Below are 18186 nucleotides of genomic sequence, written 5' to 3'. Positions count from 1 at the left end.
AGTGGCCCTGAATGCAAAGGCAGACATAAAATCAAAGCCTGAGTTTTGCATTTCTCCACTTCTATTTGGCCAACAAGCTGCAGAGCACCTCATCTTTGCACTGTGGACAATTTTTTTCAGTTCCTGGGATAAAAGGCAAGAATCCTCAAAGTGTTTCTAAGTCAGTTTATTTTTATTGGCTCTTTTCTAACCAAAAGAGAACAGTTGAGGTGGGCACACAGATGCATAAGTTTGAAGAAGCAGAAGCAAAAATGCTCCTGAGCCATTATTGCTGTCCTGGACCAGGGGAGCATAATTACAACCTCACAGTCAAGTGTGAGCACAGGTTTTGTATTTTGATTTTTCCTTCCAGTGGCTAACATGTCATAAAAAGACTACAGATCACTGGAAACACAAGTATAATGTTTCAGCCCCAAAGCAGATGCCCCTCAATCACTACAACTCTATCTCTTTACAAATGCATACTCAGCATGTCATTTTTGGCTTCTCACATCCATGAGCACCTCATCAGATGTCTGTTTCTTTCAGGGCTCTCTTTTTACAAATACCAGTTCCATTTAAAATCTTTACCTCAAGTTTGAAAATAGCATCAAACCATTCCATGACATCAAATGAATAAATTGGTCTTTCTAGCCTACTTCAAGGCTGTTACACTGTACATCTGAATGCACAAAACTATTTAACATTTGACTAACTCCTTCATACTGTAAGGATCTGATACTATGAAAGGAGTGTATTTTCAATAGGTTTGTGCTTGCAAACGTCACTCAAGCATCATCAGTAGCTAAGCAGCAAACTATCTGATGCCTGCCATAGCATTCTGTTAACAAATAGATGGAAAGGTTGCATTGGGAATTACAGCAGTAGGAGATTATTTGATTATACTCTCAGTAACTACTTGGGTAAAGACTTTCACTAGCCTTTCAAAGGAAATTCTGTCAAATACAAGAGGCACAATATTTTAGGTGTATTGTCCTTATAGCTGGGATGTGAGACTGACTAGTTTAGAAAACTTCAAGAGTCACTGTAGGAATTGAAAGTCCCACCCACAAAACACACACATTTAACACATTAATGCATGCATTGGGTTTGCAGGGCAAGGTTTTGGGTAGCAGCTAGGGCAACAGGGGTGACCTCTGTGAGAAGCTGCTAGAAGCTTCCCCAATGTCCGACAGAGACAATGCCAGCTCCAAGACAGATCCACTACTGGACAAGGCTGAGCACAGCAGCAGCAGCAGTAGTGCCTCTGGGATAACGTATTTAAGAAGGTGGGGGGGGGCAACTGAAGCAAAACTGTGCAAATGCAGATGGAGAAAAGAGTGAGAATATGTGACAGTGATCCCAACATCAGTAAAAAAGATAGGGAAGGTGGTCCTCCAGGTGCCAGAGCAGAGATTGCACAGTCAGGCTGTGCCCCTGCAGCCCATGGAGGTCCACAGTGGAGCAGATATCCACCTGCAACCAATAGAGGACCCCATGCTGGAGGAGATGCCCAAAGCAGGGTGTGACCCCTTAGGAAGCCTGCATCGGAGCAGACTTCTGGCAGGACCTGTGGCCCCGCAGAGAGAGGAGCCCATGTTGGAGCAGGTTTGCTGGCAGGAGCTGTAACCCCACAGAGGACCCACACTGGATCAGTCTGTTCCTGAAGGGTTGCATCCCATGGAAGGGACCCGAGCTGGAGCAGTTCATGAAGAACTGCAGCCTGTGGGAAGGACTCGTGTTGAAGAAATTCATGGAGGACCCTATGCTGGAACAGGGCAAGAGTGTGAGGAGTCCTCTCCCTGAGGAGGAAGTAGTGGCAGAAACAATATGTGATGAACTGACCACAATCCACATTCCCCATCTCCCTACCTCACTCAGGGAGAGGAGGTTAGAGAATAAAGGAGTGAAGTTGAACCTGGGTAAGAAGGGAGGTGTGGGTGGAAGATGATTTTAAGATTTGTTTTCTATTTCTCATTACCCAACTGTGATTTGGTGGGTAATAAATAAACTGATTTCCCCAAATTAAGCCTGGTTTGCCATGACAAAAAAACTCAGCCATTTTGCTGAGGGATCTCCCTGTCCTTATCTTGACCCACCAGCCTTTCATGGTCTTTCTTTTCCCCTGTTCATTTGAGGAGAGGGAGTGAGAGAGCAGCTTTGGTGGGCACCTGCTGTCCAGATAGAATCAACCCACCACAATGCAAAAAACTTACAGAGTGGCTATTCAGCATGTTTTTCCTTTCCTGAGTCTATAGGTGACAGAAATGAGAGGAAAAATAAAAGCTTGGCAAGTTTTAAGCTTTCTAAAATTTGTAACTTGATCATCTGGCCTGTGTCTCAGCTTTGGGCTGTAGTGGGGACTGTTGCTCTGGAACTGGAGCGCATATTCTACAGCCTCATGTTACTAGTCACACTGCACCTGCATTGCTCAGCATCTTTCAAGACAGATGAGCGCTATGAAAGAAGACAAAGTAACAGGCTTAAGAACTGCCTCACTAACAGAAGGCACTGCAAAGTGACTTAAAAAGTGGCACAGTTTGTCATCTGCTGCTGCTCGCTGATTTCCAGATAACTGAGTTCAGTTTGCAAACAGAAAGAGCACCGCCTTACACACAACAGCCAGCTGCTATAGACCAACTCAGCCTGAGTGCTCAGTCCTTAAAGACAGCTCAGCAATCACCAAGGCCTACAAATCAATAGATTTTTAGCTCCATATGTCATGTCAAATCTTAGATTCTTTCCATCTTCCATACTGTCACCGCTACTTAAGTTTCCATACCCATCATGATCACTGTGATCCAAGCTTGCTGTGGAGTCACTGAGTGGGTTTTGAGCACATTTAAACTTGCCAGATGACAGCAGTAAAGCACACCGTAATTTCTTCACCATCTCTGGAAGTGTGTAGTTGTAGACACTATCCCCTTCAACACATCTCTAGAATCACTGAAATATGAAATCCATTGCTCACCTTTTGATCCAGACTGTATGCTAAGATCCACTCCTCCTGCTTGGGATGGAAAAGCAAGCTCTGGATATAGAAGTTCAGACGGTACTTCTGGTAGGTAGCCCCTTCATCAGAACTGATGAGGATGCTACTCTCAATCTCTGGATCACTAAGAAGCATGATCTAAATGGAAAAATTGAGGGAAAAGAGTGTTAATTGAAATGTAAAACTGAACGGCATTTAAAAGTGAGGTTACACAGCACTGATTCCTATTAGATGTATTCAGAACATTGTTCAGCAGTGTAAACAGCCCATAGGATTTCCCAAATGGCAGAGGGCTTTTTTAGTGTTTCACTTCCATTTTATTTGGTGGATTTATTCCTAGATTCATTCAGTGATTTCTTTTTCTTCATTTTTTATCCAGATAAAACAAGTCCAGCAAGAATGAAGAATGCTATATTGATAACAAGGCTGACTTTGGTTGGATATAGCAACTTCAGACATCCACACCAGGCTTTCCTGGCCCCTTTCCAGTCTATCACCTCTCTTCCCAAATGCAGGATACTGCCTCCAAAAGTACATAAGGAACCCCTGAGATTTAAGGCTCATTATTTGGCAGCATACAGACTACAGATGAGAGCATCCCCTCCCTGGAAACATAGAATGCCTACCTGGAACAGCTGCTGGCATCTGAAAACAGTCTGTGTACATATGCATAAACATTACTACACAATCTTATATATCATACTCCCAATTTATACAGTAGGAGATACTCATTCACTCAGTGAACATGTAATTTTCCCCAAACACAGGAAAGTGTATGACCTCAATTTGTTCAGGCAGGCAAACACTTCTGAGCCTCTAATTTTAATTAGAAAATTATTACCAATATTTTAAAATGCGTTGACTCCACATTATCAGATGGCATGCTCTACATAAATGTTATCAAGAAAAATGTTGTGGAAACATTAACACCATGTTATTAACATCTGGAGAAAACGACATCACATTAAAGTAAATGCCAGTACCATAAAATAAAGGCAAACAGTGGGAAATAAATTAGATCTGTGCTAAACACAGCAGGTTATTGATACAGTAGCTGAAACAAATATAGAAACTGCTTTTCAGCAGGAAAACAGATCCAGGGACTGTCTTTTTTAGCTAGCTGCAGAATGATCACCTAGCTGATATCCACTGTAGTTTTCTTGTGCTCACATGTCCATGATAACTTTTCTTATTCTACTTCACAGAGCTCTAACTTCAAGACTACCATAGGGAAACACATTAATTTTGACATCAAAAATCAGTTACAAGGACTAGTAAGACCCTCAGTATGTTAGACCTCGATCAAGAAAAAAAATTCAGCGCTTGTTTAATCTTAAGCACCTCATTAACTCCATGAGGTCACCAAAGGGAAGTGAATAGAAGATAAATGGTTTCTGATCCTTTCCATTAAGAAATGAAAAGGGCCTTTAAAACTAGAACTGAATGTTGTCCCAGGGTGAAGCCACCTGTATAAATCCACAGCTTGTCCTCAGACATTCCTCACATATACAGCCTACCAGCCTCATAAAGCAGCAACCACTTGTTGCCTCAGAAAGCCACACCATTACTCCTAAAAAAGTGCTCTGGTGCACAGCATGGGAATTGAGAAATAGCCCCACAGGCTACTGTCTCCCTGGGAATTAGTCTTGAGAATAGCTCCCGATGGCCTCCACCAACAAGGAAGCTTTGGCAAGTTTCTTCTTTCTAATCAGATCAAGACATGTTTCGTTTTGCTTCAGACAAGAAAGGTTTCCCCAGTATTTCAAGATATTTTTTTCTGTCACTGGAAACTTAGACTTCAAAAAGACATTCTGTCCCTCAAGTATACCCCCATTCATCTAAAGCATATTGCTTGTGCCATAAAACTGTAACAGCTTAGTAAAAATTGCTTGATTCTGCAGAATGGAAAAAAAGGATGTAAGACTGCCTATATAACAAGATATTCCAGAGAGATCTTACATTTAAAAGGAAGAATACTTCAGGAATAAAAAGTTTTCCACCTGATGTCACAGAGGGTCACAGAGCTAATAATGCTGTACATTAAAAGGTCACTTTTAGTGTTCTGCCTTCAGATAAGGAGCACAAGCCAGCTAACAGTTGCAGAGACTTGATGTGGTACACACAGAAAACATCCTCTTTGCCCTTTCACACATGATCTGCAGCACTTCAGCAGACAGTTCAAGAAATGGGTCAGATAAGATGCAACAGGTGATGTTTCCATCAAATATTTCACAATCCAGGCAATTTGTTCCTCTGGAAGTGTAACAGTGGTTGCAAGATCAAATAATAAAACCATCAAGGTAGGAAAATTACAAGCTAGAGGGAAAGCTGGAAGAGTCTAACAACTGTTATACTTTGTTGTAAGTGCCATCACATTAGTAGCCCACCCCCCTTCACCAGTTCTGATATCCACTTTCCATTCTTCAAATGAAGAAAAAAACACAACCAACATCCCCGTTCTCATCCATGGTTGTAAGCAAGGCTGATCCTACAAAGTAAGAAGGAAGAAAACTGGAGGCTCAACCAGAATGAAAAAACAAAAAGCCACCAACAGTCATGCAGCTAGGACCGATCCAGTTCTGTTACATGGCAAGAGTGGGAGACCCTGGCCTTTTTATCATCATTATTATTGCGTGCCTTTTTCCTGGGGGAAGCTATTGAGAGAGCGGAAAACTTTTGGCAGGGGAAGTAGCAGGACATTTGTCAAAGGCTTGAAACCACCACTTCTCATTATGGGGCCAGGGCAAAGGATCCACCCCAGTAGTGATTTAGATTAATCGCTTTTCATTAAGAGCCAATAAACAAACTCCAGTCAGAATGAGCATCTCTGCCAGCACCCTATGTTGCCATTTATAATCGCCATAAGGAACAGCAAAGGAGCATCAGAGAGTTGTCAAATGTAATTTATAGTTTTTTAAGATCTAATCATTTTCTATAATATTAAATTAAATGGCAGCCTTTATTAAAAAGGAAATTACATTTTACCTTTCTCCATTATCATCTATACACACATATATACATAAAATATGATTTTCAGTTGCTGCCTTCTCTAGTTTAAATGGAGAGGGGAAGGGAAAGCAGGATTGATTACTGCTAAGGTAAGTCCTTGAAAATGTATTTGAGATGAGGTGTTTATGCTACATAGCTCTTCCTCTCAAGTCTACAGCCCAATTTCCAAAATTCAGTAGACAATGAATGGAAGCACCAGACAAAACAAACCAGGCTGAAAAATCAGACTGAACTTCAGGTAACTCCTTAGGAGATGAACGCAGAGGAAGAGAGCTGTCTGGTAGGTGGTGTGTGCTCATTTAAAGCAGGAGCTCTGTGGGAAATGATGATACGTACAGAGCTGTTCTGAATGAACTCCAGTTCAGCAGAACACCAGACATCAGTGGAGGAATTACATAGAAGGGAGGTGATCCAGAGGGGACACTTTTCACGTCCATAAACTACAATGTATGGACTGAGATGTTCAGCAGGAAGGAAAGTGACACCATACCACAGCAAAAATCCACTAAAATGGTTTGCCCTCTGATGGGGCTATGTCCTGGGTTCACCTGACTGGGTTTAAACCACGACAGGCTAATATAATAAAAATTAGGGTAGGATTTGTAACTAAGAATCTGAGTTCCTGCTACCCTGATTAGAATTCCAGGGATGTCACTGGGTAAATGCAAAGTTTCCTCAGTATTGGTTTCACTTGGGCTACGTGCAGGTGGATGAGTCAAGATGGTGACACACTCTTCCAGGTGACCCCTACTCCAGGCTAGCCAAGCACAAAGACAACTGTGATCTGGAATATTGAACCACACTAGTAATGAACTAGCACACTTCTCACGGTCACAACACTGCAACATGCCTAGACTCTACTGGCTTGAATCTACAGGTAGCCAGAGCTTGTATCAGCCTGAATCTGTCAGGCAGTTATGCCAAACACTTCCCCTAAAGCTTGGCACCCATTTCTTCTCTCAGTACCCTTCACAGCTCTGCCCTCACGTGAGCTGGCCTGCTTGGCATATCACCACTACCCTCCCTCTTCTGCACAAAAGGCACAAGAAGAACATTCACCCTCCCATCATATCACTTGTATCCTTAGCATCTGTCGTGGTTTAAACCCAGTCAGGTAATTCGTTTGCTCACTTCCCCCCCCTTTTCTTGCTCTCCCCCTGCTCTCGGAGGGACGGAGAGGAGAATCGAAAAGAATGCAACAACCACGGGTTGAGATAAGAACAGTTTAGTAACTAAGGTATAACACAAATCACTGCTGCTACCACCAATGATAATAATGATAAAGGAAATAACAAGGGAAGAGAATACATCATCTCACCACCAGCCGACCGATAACTCGCCCCCCCCAGCCCGACCAAGCTCCGACCGATACCTCCTCCAACCCTGTAGTCTCCCAGCCCTTCCGGCTCACTCCCAGTTGCATCCTGGGCATGACGTGCTGTGGTATGGAATACCTCTTTGGTCAGTTTGGGTCAGGTGTCCTGTCTCTGCTTCCTCCTGGCTTCCCCTCCCCCCTGGCAGAGCATGAGGCTCACAAAGTCCTTGGCCAAACCAAAACATCCTTGTTATCAGCTCTGTTCCTGAGCTGAAAGTCAAAACACAGCACTGCACCAGCTACCAAGAAGGGGAAAAATGACTGCTACTGCTGAACCCAGGACAGCATCAGATTCAAAAGGTTTTACCACTGCTCTTGCTCCCTTGTTCTATGTATCCCAGCACAACAAAGATCTGTTTCATACATAGCTGAATCTTTTAATAAACTACTTCTGGACAAAAAACTGAAACCATGTGCCATATAAAAGACATTTTTATTAATATTAGTTTTCACTGAATCATTTATTTTTTCTCAACCAATCAACATAAATTTTCACTGTAAATTACCAAAGTGCATCTCTCTAAATCAGCATGAAGAAGCTTTATAGGTACAATATCTGTAGCAGAAGTACTACTGAGCTGCATTAGGAGGAAGCATCCAGTAAATGAATAAAGAAGACAGGTTCAAAATAAATGTCTTTTGTTCCCAGAAACAAGTAGATAGCATTAAACCATTGTGTACTGCCTTCTGATTTTCCTCTTCATTTTAATGCACTTTTCATAAGAAGTCCTTTTCAGAGGTCCCAGTCACATTCTTATTCACCTGTAGAAAGTACGATTCTAAAAAGGAATAAACAAAGCAGTTGAAAAAAATCCAATCCTCCTACAAACCACAAAAGCCTCCACAATTACAAAAGAAACCCAGCTCCTAAGAAAAGTAATAGGAATTTGCTCTGTAGCACCGCATTGTCCTCTTCTGCAATTGAAAAGGTAGTTCTGCCACAATCACTGCTCCAAAACCAAAAACTCGGGGTTTCATGTTTACAGCTTCATAGTGATTTCCACACCGAATGCGCTCAGTTTATATGTGAAACGGCTTTACCATTACATTTTTTCATCCCCTCCCACTAGAGCCTCAACTCAGAAGCACTTTAGGTCCTTCCTAAAACAACTTTAGGTCCTTCCTAAAGCCAGGCTACATCTACATCAACAATGAGGAAAAAAAAACCTGATTTAAAAAAAGGGAAAAAATGCTTTTTTTGGTTTTGGTTTGTTTTTGTTGGGTAAAACATGTAAAGGATTGTATGGTCCCACAAGACCTCTTGAGCTAAGCCTACTTTCCAAGTTCCATATTAGCTTTGAGTTTAAAAAGCAACAAACTTTCAACAATTTATGCTCAAATGTCAATGTAAGCAGAGGACTTTTGCTTTGTTTGGACTTATGATGTCTTTTCCTCCTTATGAAACTGAAAAACCAAAATCAAATGACATTTAAAGGCTTAAAGATACAAATTTTTTTTTTCTTCCTTCAAAGCATCAGTTTACCATAAGTATGTTCAATACAAATATTCTGGAAATCTATTATTGGAAAAATAATTTCTTAATGCTGAAGCATTTTAAATTAAATGTTTGACCATCTGAAATTTCTCAAATTTTTGGCAAATACTTGGTTACTCATTCCCTTCCCATTCTTCCTCTCTTCTATATCATTACTGCAATTTACTTGCACTGCAGGCTAAAGGATGCCCTTGGAGGTAGATGCCCTCGGAGGTATATACAAAACCTTAACCTCTTAGAACACAGCTACACAGTATACCCAAAGCCCTTCTATGCCAATCCCACGGAGGACAGATGCAATGCACTGCAATGAAAATCTCATGCATTTTTTCCTTTCTCACCACGTGTGAGTTCAATTAGAAAAGTTAAATTAAGTCAGCTCAAGCCCCTCTGAGACACAAATGTACTGATATCACAAGTAACTATTTACCAGAAAAAAATATAAATTATCGTGAAAGTGAAAATATCTTTGCATGACTTGCACTAGTTTAGAAAGCACACCTTAACTTTAGAGAAACTTCTGCAGAAGATGTTCAGACACCTGCTAACTGCCCCGTAGATACCCTCACTCCTGCAATAATCAAGGGAAAAGGAAGCCAACCTCTACTTTCCAGTCACCAAGCATATCAGTCAGACAGCAAAAAGTGGGAGATAGCAGTCACAAAAAATCTGCTCTAGCAAGAAAGCCTATTTATCTACATACAAGTAAAGCAATCCACCCCATTACTTAGGGATCAGCAGCTGTGATGAGAGGACATCTGCTCTCTGGAAATCCAAACAACACAGCTGTGAAGAGGGCAACAGCTTCCACATAATTACTAACTGTGTCCCAAAAGGCAGTCATCACAACCCCTTGTGTTACAGAGCAGCCCAGACTTGGGGCTCCTGACTTCACATGGCTCAAAAACTTCCTTAATGTTAAGGATAACCTGTGGGCATCAGTCAAGCAGTAAAGGTGCACTGAGCTTTCACGAGAGATAAATTGTCTGGATCTAGCCCGTTTCAACTTCTTGTAACTTCACTGCTATTGCCCCAAATTTCACATTAATATCAGATTTAATTAATGAATATAGCACCAGATCACCATCTCTCAGAACCATAATGCTGTAATCTTAAAGGATGAAGTGCACTGCACTTACTTTATAAGGGTTTATGAAGCATGTGTTATAAAAGTACCTCAGCCATAAGGCTTTTATACCTTGGCACTCACTTCAATACAATCCAATAAAATCCAAGCAATTTTTAAGTGTTAAAGGTGACTTTCACTACTGTATTTATTATTGGATAATGAAAAATGAGTCAGACAGTCACAGAAACTGAGCAATGAAATAGTTTCCCTGAGACTTTTGCATTGGGCCTGCATTATATGTACCGTGACCAAAGAGCCAAATAGCTCTCTTAAGACCTTTCAGGCACTTCATGCTAACCTCCCTCCAGAACTTCCTTCCCATCAGGATTTCTCTGTAATTACAAACCAACCTCTGCTCTGCAGAATCACACTGCTTGTCACTGAACTTTCCAGGTGTCAACAGCTGCCTCTATAAGCCTCCAACTCCTGTGAAGGATCTCCTCCATAGACTTCTCCAGCTGTGCTGGAGACTGCAGCTCTCTACTGCAGTAAATTGGCTTGAGAAGACAGCATAGATCTCTGCCACTAATGTCGAGGGGACCCCATCTGTGGGTTCCCCATCTTTCCAGCACTGAGAAAGACTAAGAGCACATCATGTTGTTCAAGTTACATGTGAGTTTTACATCTTTGTATTATGTTTTGTCTTTTGCAGAGGGTACATGAAAGAAGAGGACCATTACAAGGTAGAAAGTAGTAAAGTATAAATTGATTTTCTGTTTTTCCTTCTTTTTCTAAACTAACAGGGTCTTCTGGTGCTACTGCAACACAAAAGGGGACATCACTGGGGTGCTTGTTCATTTTCATGAATATCAAATCCTCTTTTGAAACACAGTATGCAATTATTCTGCTGTCCCCTAGTTATATATACTTAGGCCATCTTCAAAATTGAGATCAAGTTTCATAATGTCTTGTATGTTGCACCGTGACAATAGTCTGTGTAGTCGTAAAGACACTTTTGTCAATCAGAAATGATGTAAGCATAAATCTGCTATCCAAACAGCACACCTTCCCCACCAGGATCAAGCACCCCAGGTTCACTATTAACTTGAAAAGCCCCTCAGCAGAATCCTGATACTGTCAGAAATAAAATTTAGAGTTTTATCTACAATCAACCTCAATATGTGCCTTATCTCAACAGAACTTGGAACCAGTCATTCAAGGGAGCATAAATCTAGCCTATGAGGATGAATAATCTACTTGCATGAGATACTAGTATTACACTCAGAAACTAAACATACAACTGGAATATATAGTCTCAGCATGTGCTACGTACAGCTGGCTCAGTCAGGAAAGAGGATATATTTAAGACTACAGCATCTCAGTAATTCTTTCATTTGCATGTTGTAAAGATTAAAAGGGATGAAGATGCCAGAAATGCTTTGGGGAGACTGAGATAGAGCTGTTCTCCTGTCTGAAAGATCCATAGGAGATATATTTTACATGACTAATTCTGAGAAGAGACATTAGTGGAAGTACATCAGATGAGGACCAGCACTACTTGCCTTCTCTAAGGAGGTGCACATCAGCCCACCATGCCTGTTTACAGGGAATAACCCTGGTTACTATTTCTGACCTCTGTTGTTTCTCATATCCAATATATCCAAACTACAATTACAGCTAAAAGCTCAGATTTGTACAAAATTCAACCAGGCTCCTGGCACTGCAGCCATACCCGCCATAAATTGCCATACCAAAACAAAACACTTCACAGAATTCCAAGTTCGCACACCCTACCCCCCTACGGAGAAAGCACTTCATTTAATTACCACCTCCAGCAGCTGCACAAGAGCACAGATGCACCTTGCAGGATGCGCTGAGGATCAGGAGCAAATCAAGGCTAAATTGGATACAGAGCAAGAGCCCCTCAAGGAAAACCACTCTGCCATCCTCCTTGGCAGGTGGGAAATGAAAACGTATCATTGCTGTAAGGCTTCAGCAAAATCAGAGCTGGAAAAACAACTCAGATCCTCTAAGGCTTCCATCCTAACCTGCCCACAATGCCAAATCCCAGGCTGGATCCAATTTGCGTGCACAGGAGTGGAATAAGCCATCATATTAGACCCAACAAAGCAGAACATCTCATCTTTGTTTTACTGCTAAGCAGGTCAGAACAACATGTCTCCCTGCTTTCTCTTGTCTTTTTTGGCACTGGACACATGTACTTTTCACTTTTAATTACAAGGCACAGCAAGTATTTGCTTGTTAAATTTCAGGTGCCAGTGGGGATGGAAGCCATCCAAAAAGCATGTGTTTGACCTGGCAAAGAGTGACTGGCAGCAGCCACATGCTTGGTTGTAGAACCTTTTCATTGTCACAGCAAGGCAGAGTTTACCCGAGGTTATTCCATCCCATTTTACTCTCGTTACAGCTACACATTCTCCAGCTCCCCACAGATCATCAGAGCAAAGTCCTCTGCCACAGTAATCCCACCTTCCTGAGGTCACTTCAGTGCTGCATGTTGTTCAGCTATTTTGCCAAAGGCTTTTCCATATCACAGCATGTTCATGCACAGTTCCTTTCTATGAACTGACAAATTAATTACAAGCACCACCACTTATGGCTGGGTTTGTATATATCCAGTTTGACCAGCACTTCCATGACTGGGCCCGGACCAGGAGTAGAAGGAGCCTTGGCTGATGACCTTCCGCAACAACCAATGCTTCCACAGGAAAAAAAAAAGACAGTAGATCAGAAGAAAAGAAATTTAAAGCTTCTGATCTACATTATGTTTTCCTCTGGAGTCTGGTACTTCTGCATGGCATAGCTCTTCATGATGCCTTTTTACTCCTGTTGCTTCTACATAGGAAATCCCTAACTGCTGAATCATCTGACACACTGGTTTGTGGTCACCAGCTTTTTCTAGTGACACAGAAGAGCTCTGATCCCAAACTGTGTGCACAGGAAGAGAAAAGCTGCATTCACTGTTATAATTATATGTTATTTGAGTAAATGCATGGTTGTGCTATTCTCCATAGAACTACAAAGTAATTTTCACCATTATGTCAACTTACCATGTAAGCAGAAATAGTTACAGACAATGTTATCAGTAAGGAGAGGTTGTGTGCACCACAGCTGCTGGAACTGAGAACACCATTTACACAAAAATATTCCTCTGATTATAGGTCTCACTTGAAAGAACACTTTACATGTGGGAATAAGTTTACTCACAGTAGTTGCCGCATTACAGAAAACAAAGAGGTGTCCATGGATAGTTACTCATGTAGGTAAACTTTTGCAGCCTGTATACCGCAGTCTATTTCACTTGAGGACAGTAGAGTGTTTCATGCCTCTTTAGTAAAATAAAAATTGTATTATGTATCTCTCTTGAGGCCATTAAACCTCAATACAATTCTAAATGCATCATTGCTTCTCCTCTGCTTACACACTTTATTTTTCTGCTTTTTAGTCAGATTGCAGAGAGAAAATAGACAAGAGTTAGCTTTATCAATGTTCACATACAGATGCTAATGATCTATCTCAATTTACTTGCCTGACATATATTACTCATGTTCCTCACTGTCCCTCATGCACTTCTCTTCCTAACATCCCACCAGAGGCAGAAGCTGAAGAGGCAGGAGAAGGTTATCCATTTTCTGGATGGAAGGCTGAGGCCCTCAGAAACTAAAGGTTAAAGGTACAAACTATGACATTACAGTGCTCTGCACAGTAGCACACAGCTCTAAGCTATCCATTGTGGTTGCAAGCTTCACATGCTAACTCAGGTAATGTAAAGGAAGGTCCTGGATGTCGGACCAGGATTCACAAGTACCAGCTCACTGGCTTTGACGTTTTCCATTACATTTGCAAAATTAGCTCCTAATGATACAGTCCTTGCAGGTTTATGGTAGAAGTCTTGCCTGCAATTACACACCAAGAAGCTGAGTTACTGTCCCATGGACCACAGACACTATGTCCTCTTCCAACAGGGACACTACACACTGCAGTGTCCTGAAGAACTACTGCAAGATGAAAGGGTATTGGAAGAGGGGACAAAGATTTTACCTGCAGCAAAACCCTGACACTTTAGTTTAAGAATCAATTGGCAAAAGCCAAAAAATTGCCAAGCTGACTCCATCTTTCTACCCATTTCCAGGTTCCGAGCACTTTGCTCATTGCCTCCTTTACACTACTGCTCACAGTTCTGAGCACAGCTGCTTCGTTTTGTTGCCTTCTTGCACTCATTTCTAAGGATCATATTCTCCCGCTGTGGAATGGCTCCAAGGGAGGTAAAAGGTGTCAGATAAGCTTTTTTTTTTTGCCAGAAAAAGGACTTGTTGCAAGGGAATTAAAATACTGTGGAGCCCACTGTAAAAGGCAGCACCAATCTCTCCTCAGACAGAGACATAAGGACTGGGCTAAGCATTGATTCCCCAGATTTATAAGAAAACTACAGCCTGAGTTTCCTCTAACTGTATCTGTGCACTACTTAGAAAATCCCTACCATCACTTTCAGAGTCCAGCAACATCTGTCTGTACACAATGGAAAAAAAAGGATTTTGGGACAGATAGGGTCAAGGGCCTTAAGCACTCTGAGATGTGCTGAAATGTTTCAGCCCAGCTAAGCTCCATGCCAAAAAACAGCTGCTCCTAACACAACCACACAAGGGCTTCCAGAATTCACAGTGCTGCTTGGGATAAAGCATTTTACACAGAACTGATCTCATCAGAGCTGAAATTGGAGTTACAGCATTTGCTCTGTAAGATGCAAAAGTGCATATATGGCAGAAGAGACAGCGGCCAGCACTTACCCTGCTGACTTTGCTGATCTTTTCTATCAAAACTGAGAATTCACTCGATGAATAATATTGAATTTTTTCTATTTTTCCCTTTGGAAAAGAATGAAATAAAAAGAAATTTTTCCACAGACTAGTGGACTTGGGGCTGGCAGGAGGTAGGGGAGGATTGTCCCAAAAGAAGAATAACTGTCCTGGTGAACCAGCTCTTATCAGTAAAGATCAAGGTCTTTAAAAGAACCCACCTACCCCTTTTGCAAGAGCTGCTCTCCATCCATGCTATTATTTTTCCTCCTTTTTAATAACAAGACATGCTGACTCGTTATTATTGATGGATTATCCTGCTATCTGTGAAGCACCATTCCCCTTCTCGTTAATTCAAAACTACCTCATTTTTCTTACGCCATAAATTAATATATTATTGGAGCTGCAGCCGTAAAAGATATGGCCATGTTTCATAGAGAGGTAGGGAAGGTGGAGAAAGGAAGGAAGTCTCATAAACCTGCCCTGCATCAGCATCTGCTGCTGTGTCTGCCCTGCTGACAGGCTGGGCGCTAAGCACAGGCAGCCCATTACAAGGTGATGCATCCTGACACCTGCTTTGTCCCTGTAACTAAGGCAGGGCACTCTGAAACTTCACACAGGTCCACTCTGCCCAATTCATTAAAGCAATGGCCATGCTAAGTGACAAAACTGCAGCTTTATTTTAGTGGATATTATAACTTTGATCTGTCTTTTAACACTAGGTGGCTAAATTAGAGCAAACTGCTTCTTTATCAAATACCAACAGCCAGCTCTGGGAAGTCTACATCTAAATGCAGATGTGACCTTTCTAGTTTTACCCCACTGCTTTTCTTACGACCTCATTCCATCCCTAAGGCTCCATAGAGCCCTGACTCTAGCAATACAAAGTGAAGCAGGAAGAGAGAGCAACAGAAGAGACTGATTGACATTTAGAAAGCCAGAAAAGGCGCCCTTGTCATAGATGTGCACCAGTATCCTGCCAAGCCAATTCTTACCTGTTAACTGGCCTTTCTTCCCCAAACATTATTTGCAAGTCCTACAAACAAAGCTTATGTATTGGCTTGGGCTCCTCCTACCTTTCCATCTTCCAATAGGAATCTCCAGCCATTCCCATAGACAATGACGTGCAGTGATACCATCCTCAACCAATTTTAGGGGTTTTTTTGGATGATGGGACTGAGAGTTGTATGCCTAAAGTGGTAGGTACCTACATTTGCTATCCACAAACAATGCCAGATGAACACGGCTCATCCTCTCAGTTCTTGCAGTCAAAGCAACCTCAGGGAAGTGTGCATAGTAAGCCTTTCAAGCCCAAAGGGTTTGAATTCTGGTTTGCCTCTTCCTAAAATGTGTGCCTGCTTTCATTCAAGTGGCCATTTTTTTCCCAAAGCCCCAGGCAGCATCTAAGCAAGGATTTCAGGATCACAGTTCCAGTCCCTGTTGGATAAATGACACAGCAAGTGTCTCACTGGGGTCTTTTTTATTTATTTTACTTATACATCTTGTGTCCAGTGCTTACTTTTATCACCAGGCTTGCAATGTCTGTGAAGGCTAAAATGACACTTCTGTAACAAAACATTCAAAAAGCCATTTAGACAGCCCTCATTTTATTCCCTACCTTTATTAATTAAATCCTGCATTAGGTTTCTATTCGCTTTAAACACTTACCTCAGCACTAATCAAACATGAATTAAATGTGTTCAGAAACCAACGAAAAATGCAAGTAAAAGCTCTTGGAATGGGTAAGTACAAAGACTTATGACATGCAGATGCATAAGGGCACACACAGGCAACTCTAATTTGAAGTTTCATAATAGATGAACGGGGGTTTTCTTCATGAACACTGAAACGACGGTTTCCAATGTAGCATCTTTAAGACAGATATAAGGTATAAGCAGAAACACCCATTTCTCTTATAACCCTTTCCCCTCCACTCCCATTAAGTAATGCCATATGTGAGCATTTTGCTAATGATCTCAATTGTGTTTATTTTTAGAAACAGCTGATGAGCAGTGGGTGAGGCTCAGGGGAGTTTGGGTTTTTTTGTTTGGCTGGGTTTTTTTAATGCATCTGCTTTTTCAGAGAATTAACTGAAAAAGCCCCAAGAACCTCCAGTTTTCATGTTCCAACTCACCTGTAATACAGCAGTCAGACTGTCCCTGTTTAAATAAAAACTTCCACTGGGGCTATCTCATAAGCTTGGGTCCCAATTCTGTGCTCTGTGCTGACAAGTGGTCACATACCATGGAACCACAGACCACAGAAGCTATACAATCTCCATTTATCTCTATGATTCATGTCAAGTTAGTAGTTAAATTAAAACCTGCAAGCAAACACTTACTAGTTTGTTCTTTCTTTAAGTACAGGAGCCCACTGGTCATGCCAGGTCCCAGTGGGACATCTGACATGCCAGGCCCCACAGTCCCAGGCTGCAGCAGAGGAGAGCACTCTTACAGGAGCTCCTTGAGTGCAAAGATCCACAAAGAGGCACAATCCCCAAATATAATAATAATGTAATAATAATAGTAAGAATAATAATTAAAAATATTTGGACACACTAAAAAAGACCCTATACTTTAAGAGTATTCTAGTAACATACTTATTTTGCCCTTACGTCTCAGTATCTTCTCTTCATTGATTTTGAATCAGGTTTAAAACACTAATACACTGAGTCATACAGCACTGGGAAGTTATATTTCCTATGTACGAAAGATCAGAGAAACCTACTCTGAAAACGTGACTTTTCTGAATTCAAAAGAGACAGAAAACCCCTCACAAGGAGAGATTCCTAAAGTCGTATTCTCCATTTCTTTCATGAAGTTTCAGGTCATGGTTCTGCAAACATTTACAAAAGTTCTCTCTTTTTTCAGGTGACAAATTCAAGCTGAATTAATTTGTGAAGTAGAGAGAATCCCATGCACAACAGCCCACAAGACTGCACCTTGTAGATAAAACCCATCATGTCACATATCCTCTGACTGCCACTGATGTTATGGGCGACCTTGAGGAAATCATCCTTTTTTCATCAGTAAGTGAAGAAAAATATTACTTCTTCATTCGTACTTTATTCCTCTATTTAAATTGAGAGTTCTGGAGACTGAGAGCAACTGTTGCTAAGGTGTATTTACATGACAGAATACATTGCAACGTTAACCAGATCGCACTCACATTTGTACAATCCGCTGTTATAAGCAGAGCAGACAAGTTTCCCCTGCTCAGGTAACACAGATGCTGTGTTTCAGAGCTACAGCCTGTCTTTTACAGCAGCAGGCAGGTTCTGCCCACATAGGCTCTGGCCTGGGTAGGGTTTGGAGTGAGACTCAACAGGTCCAGAGAAAAGGTGCACAGAGATGACTACAACTGCATCTGTAGCTCAGGTAATTTAGGCCCTGTTAATGGCAGCTGCAAAACCAAGTGCTGTTTAGTATTTCATGGAGCTGAAGGAAAAGA

General features: G+C 41.6%; 1 protein-coding gene across 1 annotated transcript in view; it reads right to left on the bottom strand.

The window, feature by feature from the left end:
- The window catches only part of SORCS3 (sortilin related VPS10 domain containing receptor 3), a 301150-nt gene that overhangs the window by 137599 nt on the left and 145365 nt on the right, over positions 1 to 18186 (bottom strand). The window contains exon 4 of the mRNA XM_062601930.1: positions 2951 to 3109. Within this exon, the coding sequence (XP_062457914.1) occupies positions 2951 to 3109 (159 nt within the window). The remainder of the gene's footprint in view (positions 1 to 2950; positions 3110 to 18186) is intronic.

Source organism: Pezoporus occidentalis, unplaced genomic scaffold (assembly GCF_034315485.1).
Source record: "Pezoporus occidentalis ecotype Australia unplaced genomic scaffold, CSIRO_AGI_Poc_V1 ctg73, whole genome shotgun sequence".
Classification (NCBI taxonomy): Eukaryota; Metazoa; Chordata; class Aves; order Psittaciformes; family Psittacidae; genus Pezoporus; species Pezoporus occidentalis.
The sequence above is the reverse complement of the archived record's forward strand: the minus strand, read 5'-3'. Positions and strand labels throughout refer to the sequence as shown.